The sequence below is a fragment of the Thamnophis sirtalis genome, unplaced genomic scaffold, assembly GCF_051295495.1.
Source record: "Thamnophis sirtalis isolate CommonGarterSnake01/CBP01778 unplaced genomic scaffold, rThaSir2_p1.2 scaffold_5, whole genome shotgun sequence".
Classification (NCBI taxonomy): domain Eukaryota; kingdom Metazoa; phylum Chordata; class Lepidosauria; order Squamata; family Natricidae; genus Thamnophis; species Thamnophis sirtalis.
Window position 1 is genome coordinate 43,787,987 of NW_028261385.1, and position 19,362 is coordinate 43,807,348.

The 19,362-nt window shown below is 38.1% G+C and overlaps 2 protein-coding genes across 3 annotated transcripts in view; one reads left to right on the forward strand and one right to left on the reverse strand.

Moving 5' to 3' along the window:
• The window catches only part of KIAA0825 (KIAA0825 ortholog), a 187,947-nt gene extending 175,040 nt beyond the window's left edge, over positions 1 to 12,907 (reverse strand). For both annotated transcript variants that reach the window (XM_087715720.1, XM_087715721.1), the window contains exons 1-3: positions 12,842 to 12,907; positions 4,608 to 4,740; positions 1,805 to 1,973 (exon numbers count right to left, since the gene is read on the reverse strand). In XM_087715720.1, coding sequence (XP_087571846.1) covers positions 1,805 to 1,973; positions 4,608 to 4,738 — 300 coding nt within the window. In that variant the 5' untranslated portion in view covers positions 4,739 to 4,740; positions 12,842 to 12,907. The remainder of the gene's footprint in view (positions 1 to 1,804; positions 1,974 to 4,607; positions 4,741 to 12,841) is intronic.
• A 16-nt stretch (positions 12,908 to 12,923) lies between these two features.
• SLF1 (SMC5/6 complex localization factor 1) overlaps positions 12,924 to 19,362 on the forward strand; it is a 31,142-nt gene continuing 24,703 nt past the window's right edge. Inside the window, exons 1-4 of the mRNA XM_014070460.2 lie at positions 12,924 to 13,021; positions 14,932 to 15,036; positions 15,638 to 15,713; positions 18,921 to 19,164. Coding sequence (XP_013925935.2) covers positions 14,932 to 15,036; positions 15,638 to 15,713; positions 18,921 to 19,164 — 425 coding nt within the window. The 5' untranslated portion in view covers positions 12,924 to 13,021. The remainder of the gene's footprint in view (positions 13,022 to 14,931; positions 15,037 to 15,637; positions 15,714 to 18,920; positions 19,165 to 19,362) is intronic.

The following is a 19,362-nucleotide window of genomic DNA, read 5'->3' on the forward strand; positions in this document are numbered from 1 at the left end:
TGCCAACTCAATGAAGCGGTGGACGTGATGAACCAGGGTTTGGAGGCCGTTAGGAACTGGATGAGTGCTAACAAACTGGTACTCAACCCGGATAAGACCGAGTGGCTGTTGTGTTTCCCCCCCAATAATTTGGCTAATATACCAACGCTTAGGCTGGGGGGTCAAATTTTATACCCCTCAGATAGGGTCCGCAACTTAGGAGTCCTCCTGGACCCACAGCTGACTTTCGATCACCAGCTGTCAGCTGTGACCAGGGGGGCATTTGCCCAGGTTCGCCTGGTCCGCCAGTTGCGGCCCTACCTAGACCGGGGGGCTCTCACAACAGTCACTCGAGCCCTTGTGATCTCTAGACTGGAATACTGCAATGGGCTCTACATGGGGTTGCCCCTGAAGTGCATCCGGCGACTGCAGCTAGTCCAAAATGCAGCCGCGCGAGTGATAGTGGGCGCACCGCGGTTCGCCCACGTTACACCTGTCCTCCGCGAGCTGCATTGGCTGCCTGTTGGTCTCCGGGTGCGCTTCAGGATACTGATGACCATCTTTAAAGCACTCCATGGTAGCGGGTCTGGGTACTTGAGAGACCGCCTTCTGCCGATTACCTCCCTAAATCGACCAATTAGATCGCACAGACTGGGCCTCCTCCGAATTCCATCTGCCAGTCAATGTCGACTGGCGACCACACGGAGGAGAGCCTTTTCTGTTGCCGCCCCGACCCTGTGGAACGAGCTCCCCATGGAGGTCCGTACCCTCACCACTATCCAGACCTTCCGCGCAGCCCTCAAGATCTGGCTCTCCCAGCAGGCCTGGGGATAGGTTTCCAATTACCCGCCCGAGTGTTTGATCGCTGAATGAAAGTTGTGTTTTATTATTTTTTCTTTGTGCACATATTGTTTTGTTTTTGACCTTGCACCCCCCTCCCCTGTGGTTGTAAGCCGCCCTGAGTCCCCTCAGGGAAAAGGGCGGCATATAAATCCCAATAAAAACCTTAAAAAAAAAAAAACCTTTTCATTATTATTCTACATTGCATAATTTTTTACTTTAATAATGTTTAATTTAATAATGTTTACTGTGGACATTTTAATAAGAAACATGTTTTACTGGATTACTGTAAACTGCCATTGTGGATGAGCTCTGATAGGATAGATTTCATGATGGCTTTGGCCCTTCATGATGAGCTGTGACCCTTCATGATTTCATGATGGCTTTCAATGCCATCAATTACAGCACACTTCTGAACTGGCTTACAGGTTTGGAAATGAGGAGCATTTTTCTTATAGGTTCTCATCCTTCCTCCAAAGTTAACTGTAGTCTGGTGGAAGGGAGGGGAGGGGGGGAATCTAGCCATAAGTCCCCTGATTTACAGGGTGCTCCAGGCTCAACTCTGCTCCTCATTCCTATTTACCTCTATATGAAACTAGTGAAACAGGACATTTATCCACACAAGTTTAAGTATCATTAGCATTACGTTTTTAACTAATTACAAATTTAATCTTATCTAAGAACAGGTTAAAATATTTGTAGCCTAGATGCAACTGATTATATCAAACAGTATTGATCTACCCTCAAGACTTAAGTACTCAAATGAAAAATCTTACATGACTCTAAAATTTTCCATTAAGATTGAAAACCTGGTAAACTAGACATTATTGTCCAAAATTCTACAGTGTTTTGTTAAACATACAAAATTCTCCATTTTTAAAAAAATTTAACTGCTTTACACTAGCAAATAGCAACTAAATTCCCAAAGGAGGCCAAGTGTGCTATAAAGCTTTTCTATCACAAACATAAAAAGTAGCATTTTCACCAGTGTTTGGAGAAACTTGATTAATTCTCCTTGATTGGTTGAAGAGAATTTGGTTGAACTGAAATCATGGTTATTTAGCCAATGAAGAAAACTCGTTGTGTCCTGCAGCAACTCATCAGAACAAGTTTCATTTAATTCCAGTTGTAGTTCCTTAAGGCATTGATCCACACTAAACCAAAAAGAAAAATAAGTATTTTAATTATTTTTAATATATTACCTATTTTCTGGAGAATGTCAACATTTTATGTTACCCTATAATTTTGTTATTAAATGTGTCATACAAGAATAATAATATCGTTACTTTATAATTTTAGAAACAATTGGCTATATTCCCACGTGGGCACCTTCAAGACGTCTGGATTTAAATTCCAGGAATTCAGTTTGTCCATTAATTTGGGAAGACCAATGTAAGTACCGTATTTTCACGACTATAAGCCGCACTGAAAATCCTAAAATTTGATCCAAAACCGGCACTGCGGCTTATAACCCGGTGCGCTTTATATGTGGAAAAAGATCTCCCAGCTGCTTTCGCTGCTTTCGCGGCTTCCTGGAGCGCCAAGAACCTTCGCGCACTTCTCCGCTCCTCGCGACTTCCTGGCGCTCCAGGAAGCCGCGAAAGCAGTTGGGAGAGGCGCACGGCTTGGTTTCTCCTCCCTGGACGTCGCAGCAGCAGCCCCAAACTCACCGATCTCAGTGTTTTTCACATCGGGGTGTGCTGCAAGAGCATGCCCCGATGCGAAAAACACAGAGTTTTTCTCTGTGGCAGGGGCTATCGAGCTGGAAATCCTGTAGATTCACATTCAGATTCCGTATCCACGTTTCATAAGCAACCTCTCTTCTTCCATGTGCCTTGTTTACCCACATGCACACACAGGCAAACCAAAGATCCCCAAAGCCCCAAATGGTCAGTCAGAAAAGCAAAATCTGGCTAGCGAAAGGAATTCAGTGAAGGGAACAGTCACGTCAAATCCCTGCCTGGCGGATGTCAGTCTTGGAGCTATGAAGCCAGACAGACAACCGCTTACTCGTGCGCAGACCTGGGAAGGCAAGCAAGGCTTGGGAGCAAAGCCGTCGCCGTGTGGGGCTTTTCACAATGGCTTGTGCGGCATGAAGGCAAACATGATTCACTGGGCAGTGTAAAGAGGGCGAAGAGCACGGCAGGGCGGTGGTGGAATGATTGGCAGGGATCATCAGTCGCCTCGGAAACCGAACGGGCGACCCGGAGGGAAATCGATGAATGGAACCCACACCACCGAAGAAGCGACAAAAATACACTCCTTTGATCCAGGCAGCCTATCGGCAGGGCGTGCACAAACATATTCTCCAACTACCTATGTGTGTGTACACCCAACGAGGGCAGTCTCCTACACAGATGGGGAAGAAAACCTAACGTAATGTATCCAGCCCACGCGAATTATTTTAACTGCGGTGGGGCGCGAGCAAAACACACCACGCGCGGACACAGCGAATTAAAAACACCAGTCTAAATACGCGTCTACCTACCCCGAGGTAACTCGAGTTTCAACCCGCGTCCTTAGCGCGTACAATGGGCAACGGAACCAATGCAAATCCCACTCCACCCCCCCCCACACGACCGTAAGTAGACGACCGCGCATATCCAACTGTTTTAACGGGAGGGGGTCTTCGACCAACCCGAATACACTCCTGTCAGCCGCGCACAGGGAGCTTCTATCACCCAACAGCGGAGAGAATCCACTCGTTCCCTGATCGCACCGATGATATCCACGCCATATTCCGGGCCTGGACCTTCGCGCTCTTCTCCACACTCTCCTCGGCTCCTCACAACTGCAATAGACGTCCAGAAGCGGCAGGGGCTATCGAGCTGGAAATCCAATCCCCATTAGCCCCAAAAGCCGCTTCTGGACATCTATTGCAGTCGTGAGGAGCGGAGAAGGTTCTTGGCGCTCCAGGAAGCCGCGAAAGCAGCTGGGGGAGGCGCACGGCTTGGTTTATCCTCCCTGGACGTCGCAGCAGCAGCCCCAAGCGCACCGAACTCTGTGTTTTTCGCATCGGGGTGTGCTGCTCTTGCAAAAAACACAGAGTTCGGTGCGCTTGGGGCTGCTGCTGCGACGTCCAGGGAGGATAAACCAAGCCGTGCGCCTCCCCCAGCTGCTTTCGCGGCTTCCTGGAGCGCCAAGAACCTTCTCCGCTCCTCACGACTGCAACAGATGTCCAGAAGCGTCGGGAAACGTGCGGCTTATAACCCGGTGCGCTTTATATGTGGAAAAAGTTTGAAAAATTAACGTTAATTGATACTGCGGCTTATAATCCAGTGCGGCTTTTGGTCGTGAAAATATGGTAATATGTGTTTAGGAACATCATATGGAAGTATTTGCATAGAAAGGTTGTATGGATTAGAATAGCATCACCATATTGCTACCATACCCAGGGCTGATTTCATTCCAGAAGGTCAGAAAATGCAGTATCCATTTTTCAAATAAAGTTAATTATGTTTGTATAAGACTACCTTATTGGGCTGTGACATCTATACTAATATGTCATGTTTCCAAAACTACTGACTTGAATCAAAAAGACTATGCTTGCACAGTTACGCAAAGATAACCAGAACAAACTTCTGAAGCAGTCATATACATAAGCCTTGCAAAAATTTGGTTGTTCTAACAATTTGAAAAGAGATGTATCATTTGTGTTCTTCTGTGTTTCAAATAACTGTTCTATAAAGTTCATAAATGAATAAGCAGCATAAATACAGTAATTAAAAACATTTACAAAACTCTTGTCACTGGATTATATACAATATTGAAAAAATAAAACCGCTTACCATGAAGTATTTTTCTTTATTTTCTCATCAATGTCACCAAGTACCTGTTGAACCTCCAGATTTCCAGGAAATGTGTTTAGCAAACAATCCAAATTCAAAGAATCAAGAGAAAAATCATCTCTCCACTCCATTTCTAAATAAATTAGAAAATAAAATGTCATAGGTATAAAAAGTTGATTGTAAAATTGCTAGCAAATAAAAAACATGAAAATACTTTCTCTTTTCTTTCCCTCAATGGTTGTTGCTTCTTGTTTTTTTTTGGGGGGGGGGGGGGTTGGCAGCATCTATTCTGCTTATCTCTAGGAAAAACAGGCTGCTTACCTGTAACTCTAGAGTATTTTTAGCAGTCACATGTGAATTCACAGAACAGAGTTCTATATCTCTGAAGATTCCCATTCAGAATATTAAGCCCATTCAGAGGTGGGCTTTGGAGCAGAAATATGTTTTTCTGATAATAAACCATAATTACACAGAACTATTATTCTCAGGAATTCCACCAAATGTAGCCATTTTCTTTTCAAATATATCAAAGAAAAGGTGTTGCAGTACAATACTTGGTAGAAAACAATATTTATGTCTCTATAGTCACTTGGAGATTACTCTTATAGATGAGCGGACAATATTTTCATGACTACTACCTATGATTCACATATATTATTCAGTTGTAAGTTTAATTGCCTTAAGAAGAGACAGGTACTTATGAGGAAGGAAAACATGGTCTTGTCAACTTTAGCATCAATTATATTGAAGGTGCCATTTATGAGATATAAGCCTAAAATGTTAAGCTGCCACATAAAGACAGTATATGGGGACCTAAATAACAAAGGGCACTGAATGTTAGCTATTAGCATTTACCATATAAGATATTTAATAAATCTTTTCCTTTATAACCGAATATTTAACCATAAAGAACACATACATAAAAATGCATATTTTATCATTTTTTTAGTAAAAAGTTTATATAGCTGGCCATCTCAGCCCAGGTGATTCAGTATAATGAACAAGCAGTGGGTAAAACCACATATTAAAAACTATAGATATCAAAAAATATAAAAATCACATTAATAGTAACATGAAGATACAAATTCTAGGTGAAGAGGGAATAAAAATAGCCAGCTCAATAGTGGAGCCATCTAAGCATGTCTCCAGTTTTCTGAGAGCCCCAGGCCTAATATAACAAGATCTTGTGGGTTTTCTGAAATATCAAAAGGATATTGATAATATAATCTGGCAGGGAAGAATGTTCCAGAAGGCAAACATCACAGCAAAGAAAGTACTGTATGTCTTCTGGGACCCACCAAATATACCATATTTTTCAAAGTATAAGATGCACTCCCCCCCCCCCTAAAAGTGGGTGAAAAAATTTTCTTCCTGTAAATCTAGTTGGGTCTTATAGTCCGGTGCGTCTTACAGCCCAAAAAATATGATAGGTCCCTAGCTGATAGTATCCTAGCATGCATTCTCTGGCAGATCTAATGGAGTGCACCTAGGTAACTGGGGAGAGATGTCCTTCAAATAATCTATGAAGGCTTTAAGAGATCAAAACCAGCATCTTGGAGTCTTGAGAAGCAGAGCAGAAACATAACATGCACCATTCTAGGAATGCACATAACTACTGCATACTGTATGCATTTGTTCTTAAAGTTTGGTCTTCTGCAGCCAAAATTTCTGTTGAGTTGGAAGGAGCTTGTTTTCAACTGGATGCTATTGGACCGCATTGGCTACTACACAAGTTAGCAATTAGAAAATTGATGGTAAGCAGATAATTGACATGTAGTTGTATATCCCCCTTTTGCTGAATCTTTCATTATCAGGTAGGTTTTTGCTCGAAGTTTGTGTTAAAAGAATATATCTCCTTTCTCCAAGATGGGAGCACACAGGCAAATAAGACACTAGGCACGCTGGAAGTGGATCAGTTTATTTCCCAACAAGGGGTTTGTTCTTACGGGTTACAGAGAAAAATGGGGTTCTGAAACTTTTTATAGAGGGACTGGTAATTTGTGTGGGCTTTGGTGCGCATGGGTTGTCTACGTTTGGTTCTAGCATGTGACTCTGTCACCAGGTCAAACATAATTGTCCTTCCTGGTGTCTGCTGGCTTACCTTTCATTGTATATACTGTAGATGGTGTCTGGGCAGCCTATTTGTGGGTGTGGGAAAATGTGACTGAAGAAGTTATTTGTCTGGTAAACCAATCTTTTCAGGTTATTTGGTTTTGCTATTGTCAGTTGATAGCTTAGCAGAGGAGCAGTTTATCAATCTATTGTCACAATGAAATTTCCAGTTTCCAGACTCAGTAAATCATGGATTTGTGTTAAGGTTAAAGGATAGCTGAGACAATGAGAGAAATAAAGTTAATTTGGAATAAAGCATTCATCATCATCATCATCATCATCATCATCATCATCATTATCATCATCATCACAACAACAAAATTGTATCACAGTGGCCAGTTGCTTCGTCGGATTTGGCATTGATTACTAGGCACCCAGGGGCCTAGGATGTTGTAACGTATTTTCATAATATGCGTGCAGATCCAAGCAGTGCGGCTTTTTGCATTTGACTGATAAAGATTTTGTCAATTTTTAACTGTTTTAAATGTAGTTCCAGTGCTTTTGGCATAGCACCCTGTGTGCCAATTACCATTGGAATTACCACTGCTGGTTTGTGCCATAATCGTTGAATTTCGATTTTTAAGTCCTGGTATTTTGCGATTTTTTCATATTCCTTCTCATCGACCCTGCTATCACTTAGTATTGCAATGTCTATGATTGTAACCTTGTTTTTCTCAACCAGTGTGATGTCTGGTATATTATGCGCCAGTATTTTGTCCGTTTGTATGCGAAAATCCCACAAGATCTTGACCATCTGATTTTCGGTGACTTTTTCAGGCTGATGTTCCCACCAGTTTGTTGCTGTTTTAATATTATAATTTTTGTACAAATTCCAATGGATCATTTGTGCTACTGAATTGTGCCGCAATTTATAATCAGTCTGCGTGATTTTTTTACAGCAGCTGAGTAGGTGATCAACAGTTTCATCAGCTTCTTTGCAAATTCTGCATTTGGCATCATCAGAAGATTTTTCGATTTTGGCTTTAATGGCATTTGTGTGGATAGCTTGTTCTTGCGCAGCCAGGATTAGTGACTCTGTTTCTTTCTTTTAATGTACCTGCTGTTAACCATAACCAAGTTTTTTCACTGTCCACTTTATCTTTTATTTTTTCCAGAAATTGGCCATGCAATGCTTTGTTTTGCCAACTCTCCATTTTTGATTTTATCACATCTTTTCTGTATTCTTGTTTTGTCTATTGGACCTTCAATAGATTTTTGTTCTTTACTTCGATTAATAGATGTTCTTGACTTTCTTTTAAATAATCAGCCAGTGCATGTTTTTCTTCTTCAACTGTTTGCTTCACTTGTAATAATCCTCTGCCACCTGATTTTCGGGGCAGGTATAGTCTATCAGTATCACCATGTGGATGTAAACTGTAATGCATTGTCATTAGTTTCCTGGTTTTTCGGTCCAAAAGGTCCAAATCAGCTTGTGTCCAGTTAACTATACCAGCTGTGTATCTTATAACTGATATTGCCCAGGTATTTATGGCCTTGATTGTATTTCCACCATTCAATTTAGATTTCAAAATTTTCCTAATTCTGTTGGTGTACTCTCTCCTGACAATAGTTTTACTTCTCCATGCTTGATGTTATCCAACTGCAGAATGCCTAAGTATTTGTAGGCTTCATTTCCGCTGCATTTAATTAGTTGGCCATTGGGCATTTCAATTCCCTCACATGTAGTAATTTTGCCCCTTTTTATGGATACAGTGGCACATTTTTTCATGCCAAACTGCATTGAAATATCGGTGCTGAATACTCGGAGTGGGTTTGTCAGTGATTGGATTTCTATTTCTGACTTTCCATAGAGTTTCAAATCATCCATATATAATAAATGTGAATTTTTTTCAGCTTCTTTGGCTGTTTGGTGGCCTAATTTCATTTTTTTTAAGATTACTGATAGTGGGATCATGGCAATGATGAAGAGAAGAGGTGAAAGTGAATCATCCTGGAAAATTCCTCGCTTGATATTAACCATTCCGTAATTCTCATTCCCTACTGCAAACTCAGTTTTCCATTGTTTCATCGCCTTTTCAGTAAAGGATGTAATATTTTTGCTAATGCCAGTTGTTTCTAAGCATTTTATGATCCAACTATGTGGCAATGAGTCAAATGCCTTTTTGTAATCAATCCAGACCATATTCAAGTTCGTTTTTCTGTTCTTACAATTTTCTAATATCATTTTATCAATTAGGAGCTGATCTTTTGTGCCCTTGCTCCTTCTTTTGTTGCCTTTTTGCTCTACTGGCAAGAAGTTGTTTGTTTCCAAATAATCCATCATGTTATCTGCAATAATGCCTGTGAATAATTTGAAGGTTGTTGGCAAGCATGTTATTGGTCTGTAGTTTTCAGGTGTTGTTCCTTTAGTTGCATTTTTCTGAATCAAGTATGTTTTTCCAGTTGTCAACCATTCATCAATTTGGCCCTTTTGTAAAATTTCATTCAGTTGCCTGGCCAATATTGCATGTAAACTGGTCAGATATTTGAGCCAGAAACCATGTAATTGGTCCTTTCCAGGTGATGTCCAATTCTTTACCTTTTTAACTCGATTTTTGACCATCTCAGTTGTTATTTCTAATACTTGCATTTGTTTGTTGCCAATGCTTTTCTCAAAGTCATGTATCCACTTTGCTTTCTTGTTGTAGTCCTTTGCATTTTCCCACAATTCTTTCCAGAATTCAACTGTGGCCTGCTTTTCTGGTTTTTCACTTTTGGTGTCACCATTCACATTAAGACTTTGATAAAAATGCCATTGGTCTGATCGAAATTGCTGATTTTGTTTATATTGGATGATTCATGCCTCATATCTTTCAATTTTTCTAGCTGTTGCTGTTATCTGCTGTTTTACAATCTTTACAGCTTCATTGATGTTTCTTGTATCCAATCTATATCTTCTGATTAGCCGATCTATGATTTTGTTGTTTTTAAGCCGTTGCTCATGCATGTTCTTTAAGTTACTAGCATCTGCCCTTAATTTTTTGATTTTTTGTTCTAAATGGATTTTCCACTTTGGCTTTGATGCTTTTTCTGTTGTGTGACTAGGTACTTTAATTTTAATGCCTAGTTCATTAGTGACTATTACAGCTGCGCTGTACATTAACTGGTTTGTTTCCAAGATGGATTCCGGTTCAATTGTTGAAAACACTGCATTAACCATTTTCATGATAGGGGCCAAAATTTTCTTAGGCACAGTTTTTAGTGATGGTAAACGTTGCCTTTCCTCATTAAGCAGAAAATGCTCCATGATCTTATCCTTCAATTCTTTTTGTTTTTGAGTTAGTTCATCAATTATTATTATTAATTATTATTATTATTATTATTATTATTATTATTATTATTATTATTATTATTATTATTATTATTATTATTATTATTATTATACAATTGTATCACAGCGGCCAGTTGTTTCGCCGGATTTGGCATTGGTTACTAGTCAGGCCCCACCCAGGGGCCTAGGACGTCGTAACGTATTTTCGTAATATGCGTGCAGATCCAAGCAGTGCGGCTTTTTGCATTTGACTGATGGTGATTTTGTCAATTTTTAACTGTTTAAATGTAATTCCTGTGCTTTTGGAATAGCACCAGTGTGCCAATTACCACTGGAATTATCACTGCTGGTTTGTGCCATAGTCGTTGAATTTCAATTTTTAAGTCCTGGTATTTTGCTATTTTTTCATGTTCCTTCTCAGCGACCCTGCTATCACCTGGTATTGCGATGTCTATTATTGTGACCTTATTTTTCTCAACCAGTGTGATGTCTGGTGTATTATGCGCCAGTATTTTGTCCGTTTGTATACATAAATCCCACAAGATCTTGACCATCTGATTTTCGGTGACTTTTTCAGGCTGATGTTCCCACCAGTTTGTTGCTGTTTTAATATTATAATTTTTGCACAAATTCCAATGGATCATTTGTGCTACTGAATTGTGCCGCAATATTTTTTTTTAATTATTATTATTACATGGTTAATCTTTTGTGAGATTCACAGCCTTTGGGGCTAGTTGGTAGCTCAACAGCTCGAGTCCTAACCAAGGACCTAGGAACTGTTAAGGTAACGTCGGAGGATATAAACTGTTCCAAGTAAGGTAGTTTTTTGTAGATTATTATTATTATTATTATTGCTGTTGTTATTGTTATTATTGTTATTATTAAAATAAAATACTAGGTAACATCATCATGATGATTTCTTATGATATTACCTAATCTGGGTAATGAAATGTCTGCAAAAAACCCATCAAATTCAGAAAGCACAAAAGACCCCTATTTCAATCCTGAGCTACAAATATTCACTTTTTTTGACAATAAAATACTTTCCACAGGACAATTCCTAAAAAGAAAAAATAGGCACTGGCAGACCAATCCACATAGAAGCCAACAAGTGAAGCTTATGTTTTATGCACAGATGAAGAGAAGCAGCAGTGATAAAGAAGCCAGATATGAAAGTGTGTTAGAATTGTAACATTGCAGAAGTGATGGGAACATCAGATGCAGCCAGAATTGTAGGATAGGGAAGAGAGAAGTCAACTTGGTTTCTTAGTCATATGAGATTTTTTTTTGTAACATAATTTTTTAAAATATTCTACAATGTTCTTCAATATCTCATTGAGATATTTATTAAAATGAGAAAGTTTATCTTTGTTGATTTGGGTAAAACATATAAGAAGTAGGTCCAATTATAAAACTTTGTGTAAATGTGGAATTAATAGTTGATTATTGAAATGTATAACAGCCAGTTTCAAATAACATAAGCTTCACAGTGGTTAAGGCATCAGGCTGGAAACTGGAGACCATAAATTCTAGTCCCATGTTAGCCATGGAAGTCAGCTGAGTGAGTTTGGGACAGTCACTTTCAGCCCAATCCACCTCATGGAGTTGTGAGGAAAATGTGTTTCAATATGTTTGCAACTTTGAGTTATTTGTAAAAATAATAAAGGCAGGATATAGATAGAAATAATGCATCTGATGGAAACAAAGCATGCAAGAGAATAAACAAAGTTTAATGGATGTTTGTACATCGAGTATGGGGCAAGACATGAATTTATGATGCTTCCTTGGTGGTTTTACCGTACATAATTATATATAAGGAATGCTGTGCTGACATTAGAGATGTTAGTTGGGGATATGAATCTACATGTGGTTTTCAGTATAACTGATGAATGAAAACCCGAATAAACTCAGTGAATGTTAAATTTATGATGCAATGAAGAGTCTGAATCTTAAAATCAAGGAATTAAGTACTTAAAACAGTTTTGTCTGACAAAGAAAATAGAATGATTGCAAATTATACATAACCAACAAAACAAAAGTGTTAAGTATCTCAATAAAAAGTTAGAAAATGTGTAAGAAAAAAGAGGTGTTCATACGCGGATAATAAAGTTAGCTGGCAGTATATAGGCTGGTGTGAAGAATGTGTCGAAAGAAGCAAAAATAGTTGTAAGCAAGAGCATCTCATAGTTACTTTGTTACACATCAGTAAAAGCTATGTATGTAATCTGTAGTTTATTAAACTACGGTACTTTCCATATAACAGTGAATGAATATGAACTACCCAAGTGTATTTTTATTACACTGTATAAATCCATTTATTTTATTGTTTAAAACATGTATATAGCTGCCCATCTTATATTGAATGGCCGGCTCCAATCCCATTTTTATCTAGATAGTTACAATATAGACTTCTTCAAAAACGCGAGCTTGTACACTCCTGAAAAAAAAACCCCAGTCGCCGTTCAGTGCAGAAGCTGTAATTTACATTGTGGCCTGAGCCAAGATGTAAATACGCCCTCCCGAGGGATATCTCTTACTCCGGATCTTCGAGACATCTTTAAACATCCAACATATCCTGGATTAGGATCTACTTCGTCAGCTGCAGGGAAGGAAGAGGAAACCCTACGCAAAGATAAATGCGTGGGGCAGTTTTCAAAATGCCGCCACACTTTTTTTTTTACGGCAGGTCAAGACCCTAAACCTCAGGGAGGGGGGGCACTAAGAGGTTAACGGAAACCGAGTGGAGACCAAGGGAGAGAGGGAGGCAAATGGCCCACATTTTCCGGCGTATCACCTAAGCCTCCCCCCCGCCCGCCTCACTGTGAGGGAGATACATCCCGACGTCACTTACCAGGTAGGCCAGCCGCCCCTGCGTTCCGAGCCTGGTAACCCCGGAGACCAAGCAAGCGTTAGTAGCGACGGCCCGGAACGGCTCAAACATCCGGGGGAGGAGCCAGCGAAGCCTGAACCGCGCGCGGGAACGAGGGAGGAGACTGGAGGAGCTCGCAGGGTCTGGAAGGAACTTTTCGAGGTGAGGGCTCCGTTTGGGTAGCAGCGGGCTGTATAACGTGCAGGAGGGGTGGGGGGGACGGACAGACGGGCGGCGGCTTTTCCTCAGGGGCTTTTTGGACTCGGTGGACAGAATGTTTTCCCCTTTTGAAGCTTTGGTGGGATGGTGAGAGACACCCGCGGGTGGGAAACCACCGTTTTAAAAAACCGCGGCGTTCTTGAGCAGATGCGCCTCACTTCTTGATAGCGATTGTTGTTGTTGTTGTTGTTGTTGTTATTCCCATTGTCCCAACGCGGTTGTTTTTGTTTTTTCACCTTACGCTTCTAGCGTAGCAGGATACGTAACTGCGCTAAGAAGGTGAAGAAGTTTGCGTCACTGCGACTGGGTACTGATCTTTCCACCTCCAGGTAGAAATGATTGTGAAGTCTGCCCCAAAGGTGCTTTTTTTTCTTCCAAGAGCCAACTGGACTTTTCCAGTCAGAGCTGAAGAAGCTGCTTGGATGAGAAGCGAAACCTCTTCAAAGAAAAACCAGAAAGTCCAGTTGCCTCTTGGAAAAAAAACATGTTGTGAAGTCTGTTTTTTCTTTCTTTCTATAGTTATTGCTGTTGGACTTGAAATGTCTTTAGGAGACATGTTAATGCAAGATCGTTAACAATTTGGCTAATCACTCTTCCATGATCACTGGCTTTTGAATCTAGTCCAGTGTGTGTTTAAGTTGAGTTTGTTGTTTAGTATTTTTTACATAGGATTAAAGATTGGTTCTGTTGGTCACGATAATTGAGGTCCTGTTTTAGTTTTATTTCAGATAATCACACTGAAATTAATTGCATATCAAGTTTCGCATAACCTTATACATCCTCTTAATTTTAGTGGGATGCTTGGATGCATTTGTTTTAACTATGGACATAAACATAATTCCCGTAACTGTAGAAAGAACACTGGCATCATATGAAGCAATTACTTATTGCATAATTGGCTGGCTTATTTGGTGTATTTTAGTTTTCACAGAATTGTATAGCAAAGTAGACAGGACTTCATATCAGGCTGGCAAAGTAAAGTACAAGTCCTGGCAGTTAAGCTGGCATTTATGTCAGCTCTATAATTAGCAGTCATCTGATAATGATGGGTTACTAAGAATTGAGAGTAGGCATCAGAGAAATTAAATGGGAGGGCTGGTTTAATCGTCCTGTGAAAGCAACCACGTTCACCAGAACTGGAGGGCTTTGTCAGAGAATGGTTGCTTGACTGTCTACCACGAAGAAAGCTCAGAATCACGCTGGGTAGCTTTTCATCTGGATAAAGTGTTGGGGGGAAATTAAGGTGCTACCATGTCATTTTTACATCCTCCAGTCACTGTTTGCTCCCAATCAGATGTCTGCTTGCGCCCAAGTTTTTCTATTGGGGATCTGACTAGGAACAATGTCATTCCGCAGGCATTGAACTCCTTGATTGTTGCTTATCAGGAACCTTCAGCTAGCAAGAACAAAATTGCCAACCTCAAAGATGTGCTACTTAGCAGAACTGTCCTAGACAGTTATTTACACACACACACACACACGAGCTATGTATGAAAATAAGTGAGTAGGCAGGTTCCCCCCCCCCTGCTTTATAACTTCCTAATTGTAAATGTGATTATATCCAATGAGAATATATTTTGTTGGCTTTCTTACTTGAGAAGTACTTGATGGCCATTAATCTTCTGGCCACTCATAAAACGAAAATATGCTGCATTTCCATACCTGCAAGTCTCAGAGCAGCTGTTAGTCAAAACTGACTATATGTTGTCTGGTTAGAAGAAATGAAGCAATGTCCTTACTGCTGATCCTTTTAATCCATATATAATGTTACTAAAATTTGAACAGGAACTCATTGATCTCAATATAATTGATGTTTCAGTCATACTTTTTGTTTATATAACTATTTTAAATAGATGGAAGGGAAACCAAAGATTCAGTTAACTGGATTTAAGAATGAAGAAAAGAAGATTCTAATCCAGTTGCTTCTGAAATTAGACTGTGTTTTCTTTAATAGTGAGGTAAGTAATGGTACTTAATAAAATACATAAGGTAATTATGGGCCTAAAGCAGTTTTATTGGAAAGAGTTTCTGATTGGAAACTGAACTCAGTTTCTTGTCTTGATATAAATGGATACATATATACTTTTCATGTTATTTTCTTTCAGGATAAGTATCATTTGTAGAATAAAGAAAAAGTTAAGAAAGTAAAGCATAAAATAAGAAAAGGAGGCACAGTACCAAATGGACTCATAGATATTAACCTGTGACTCTTATCATGGCTTTGGTCATTATAGGTTTTCACATATTGTTTTTCAGTAAGATAAGGTAAAACCTAAATTACCGGTTTTAGTCATGTCTGTGCCTCTGGTAGTATTTCTTATTAACAGTAAGGACATAATAGTAATTTTGGCACATTTTGATCATATTGCCACAAGTACAACCAAAGCTGAGTTTTACTCCAAACTTGCAAGCTAGAATATTCTGTGCAGACAACATACTACTGTGTGCATCCCACTAAGAATTACTTGTTAATGCAATGTACTGATCCATATTAAAAATACCTGCTAATCCTTAAATAACACGTACACATTTTAATAACAATTCTTTTTTTTTCTTTAGCAATATAAAAATTGTACTCATCTTATAGCAAAAAGGCCTTGCAAGAGTGAAAAGTTTCTAGCAACATGTGCAGCAGGTAAATACAATATACTGTAGTTATTTCAGATGATGCAGTGACCAGTTGCTTATAATGATTCTTTGGAAAAGAATGGCACATCAAAATATAACAGAGACTTTGACATGGATTTCTCTGCTGCTTATATGCAAAGAAAAATATGTGACATTTTTGAGTGCAACAAAAAACAAAAACCTAACATACATATTTTCATTTATTCTTTATCTACATCATGCATTGAGAGTAAGCATCATTATGTAAAGTGCAGAAATGGAAGTAAAAATGCTTAGCAGAATGAATTAAAGGCCAAAATTCAAGACATAGTTTATGTTAACACATTCATTATTCCTCTCCATAGCTTTCAAACAATTCTCACTTCCACTCGCAAGCATGGCTTGTTGATGGCAGTATTATATAGATGCCATGTTAACTTAATGCATAGTAAGGTCATCCTAGAACCAGCTGTTAGATTTGGAGTGGCTTTTGCTCCAAATGATTTAATACTACAGAAATTGAAATATATCCAATGCTTAATTTTTGTAGCATCCCAAACATAACATTACCTTGTATTTTTATAGAATGTGCTATCTATGACTTGACTTACAAAAGGAAGTATGGTGTAAGTGAATCACTGTAGTTGTTAAGATAGTAACATGGTTGTTAAGTGGATCTGGCTTTCCCATTGATTTTGCTTGTCAGAAGATCTCAAAAGGTGATCACATGACTCCATGACACTGCAACTGTCATCAATACATGCCAGTTGTCAAGCATCCAAATTTTGATTACTTGACCATAGAGATGCTGCAAAAGTCATGTGAAAAATGGTAACGTCACTGTTTTCAGTGTTGTTGTAACTTCAAACGGTCACTAAATAAATGGTTGTAAGTCGAGGGCTACATGTATAAGACTCAATGATAGTCTTTGTCTATATCTGGAAACACAAAACTTTGTTGAATTTATTTATTTTTATATTCTATTACCTTTAAAGCTGTTTGATTATTTTTCCTCCAAATGTATCTTCTAATAGTGTTATCTCTAATAATCTCCATTAAAATAAATACATAATGACTTGCCTCCGAATGAGTTTATCCTAGTAAGAGGAATGTATCCCTCCAAACTGATAGAGAGATTTGGGTAGCTCTCCAGAAAAGATTGACTATGTCAGAGGCATTGGATCTATTTTTTTTAAAAGGTGTTGAGGTCTGGAAAATTCAGTATTTCAGATATCGAGCAAGTCCCTTAATTATCTCTCTGAGGCCTTCAGTCATGATTGGCATAACAGTGGATTTCTTTTTCATTGTGTTCAATTTTGATATCATATTTAAGTCTCAGTAGTTCATAATTTTTTCTACTTGTTTTTTCATAACCCTAGTATAGTCTGGTATAGCAACATCAATGTACCAGATTTTCTTCTTTTCAATAACTCTTACATCAGGCATGTTATGAATTAAGTTGCTTGTCTGTTTAAACCTTAAAATCCTGTAAGATCTTATCTACTCATTTTCAAAAACTTCTTAACTTCATGGTCAGTAGTAGTTTTTACATTTACATTTATATTTTTGCCATAATTTGATGTTATTTTGCCCAGCTTCTCTAAATTTGGAGTCTGCTCAGCCTTTTCCATTTTGTTTGAGGAATAGGAAGTACAGTGTAAGCTTCCATAAATACTCAGTTTGGAACAATTTAAAAACTATTCCGAAAATTTTTCATTTTCATGATGAAAGAAATCTATGGAGTAATTGGGTATTTAAATACATGCAATCTTATTGAGAGAAAGCCAAATAACTCTTTCCAACTCTGAATGGAAATTGGATAGTGTGTATAAGTTATAAATTACTTTTTTTCAGTGCCATTGTAATTTTGAACAGTCACTAAATAAAGCGAGTTATAAGTGAGGACTACCTGTACTCTTAAAAGTACCAATTGTGTAAGAAGATTTGTGAATTAGTAATCTTTTGAAATCTGCTAACCAGTTCCTGTTCTTCTCTGTTGTGGCTCAGCTAAGATAAGGAATCCTTGGCTATTACTGTTTATATTTACATTATTTAATATTTCTGATATTTCTTCTAGCAATCCAATACATTGTCTTTGACTATCAATATGTGAACAGAGTATTTTACATTAGTGTTATTATACTTAAAATGACTTCATCTACTTTTTTCCAATCATGTGCAAAAATAACTTCAGCACAAGTTCCATTTCTCATGTCTATTGTTAATAGTTATTAACCACTCAAATATTAAAATTATAATCTCTTAGTAAGAAAATTGTCTAATCAGAGTTTAGACAGGAAGCAGAATGTACTTTGGAAGTAATTTCTTATATTACAATGAGTTGATGATTCTTGGATGAAAAGTGAAATATCTTCAAGGAAAAAACAAAGTCCAGTTGCCTTTTGGGAAATACCATGGTACTTAACAAATTCAAGATCTCCTAAAATCTTCCCCTAAAAGATCACCACATTTATTCCGCAATATCCCCATCTTGATTAAGCAAATGTCTCATTTCATTCTAAATTTTTAATAACATGTATAATAAATGAAATTAGAATTACTTTTACGTGTGCATGATATAGTTACAGCATTTAAGTATCTGATAATTATGATTTCATTCATCCAAGCCACCACCATTATTTTTATCAATTTTATTCCATTAAATTATACTATAACATATATTTCAATCAGATAAGTCTGTATTATAGCATAATGTAATAGCTTGTCCCAAAGAAGCTGAGGGTACCTTTTCATCAGATGATTGCTGGCATCCAAAACTAGCACCTATAGAAATACCATCTGGTAAAATAGTGCTATGCAGTGGCACAATCTGCTTTGCTCTCCAATGAAACTGATTGGCATCAAACTATGAAACAGGCTAAAGTTTGTTTTTATGTAAAAGACATGGTATTGCTGCCATGGATATGAATAAATAATGAAAAATTAGGTAATGTGTTAACCTCTGAATTTATTTCCATAGGCTTACAGTATTTATTTATTAAATATGATAATATGCTATTAAATAGATGTATAGGTCTTGCTAAGATCAGGATTTAATGATGCCCAGAAAAAATATAGATTCAAAAATATGTAAATGGTTAGATATAGTAATGTAAAATGTCATTTAATATCTAACTGTTTTGTTTTAAGAATTTTTGCTTATTGTTATATTTGACCTTTGACAGCAGTTTGTTTACATAAAAATTTAGTGGTTGACACTTCATTTGTTTTTCAGGAAAATGGGTACTAACTAAGGACTACATAATTAATAGTGCTGAAAGTGGCAGATGGCTTGATGAAACAACTTATGAGTGGGGTTATAAAATTAAAAATGATTCCCTTTATTCACCTCAAATGCAATCTGCACCTAAAAGATGGCGCGAAAAGCTCAGTCATTCTGGTGCTACAGGAGCCTTCCACAGATGGAATGTTGTTCTGTTTATTATGAGTGGTAATAAACGAAAGGATTCCTTGATAAGGTAGGGAACAGACCTGAAATTTTATCTAATGAATGATTGTCATTAGAAAATAATTGTATTTTTTTTTTCTTGTTACTAAGCTGGGTGTCAGTTATTTTGTAATAACGTTCTTTATCTGATATGTTCTTAATATGAGTTAATCTCTGCAATTAAGCACCTCTTTGTTAATTGTAGGTATATTTTTAGTGCACAAAGTAG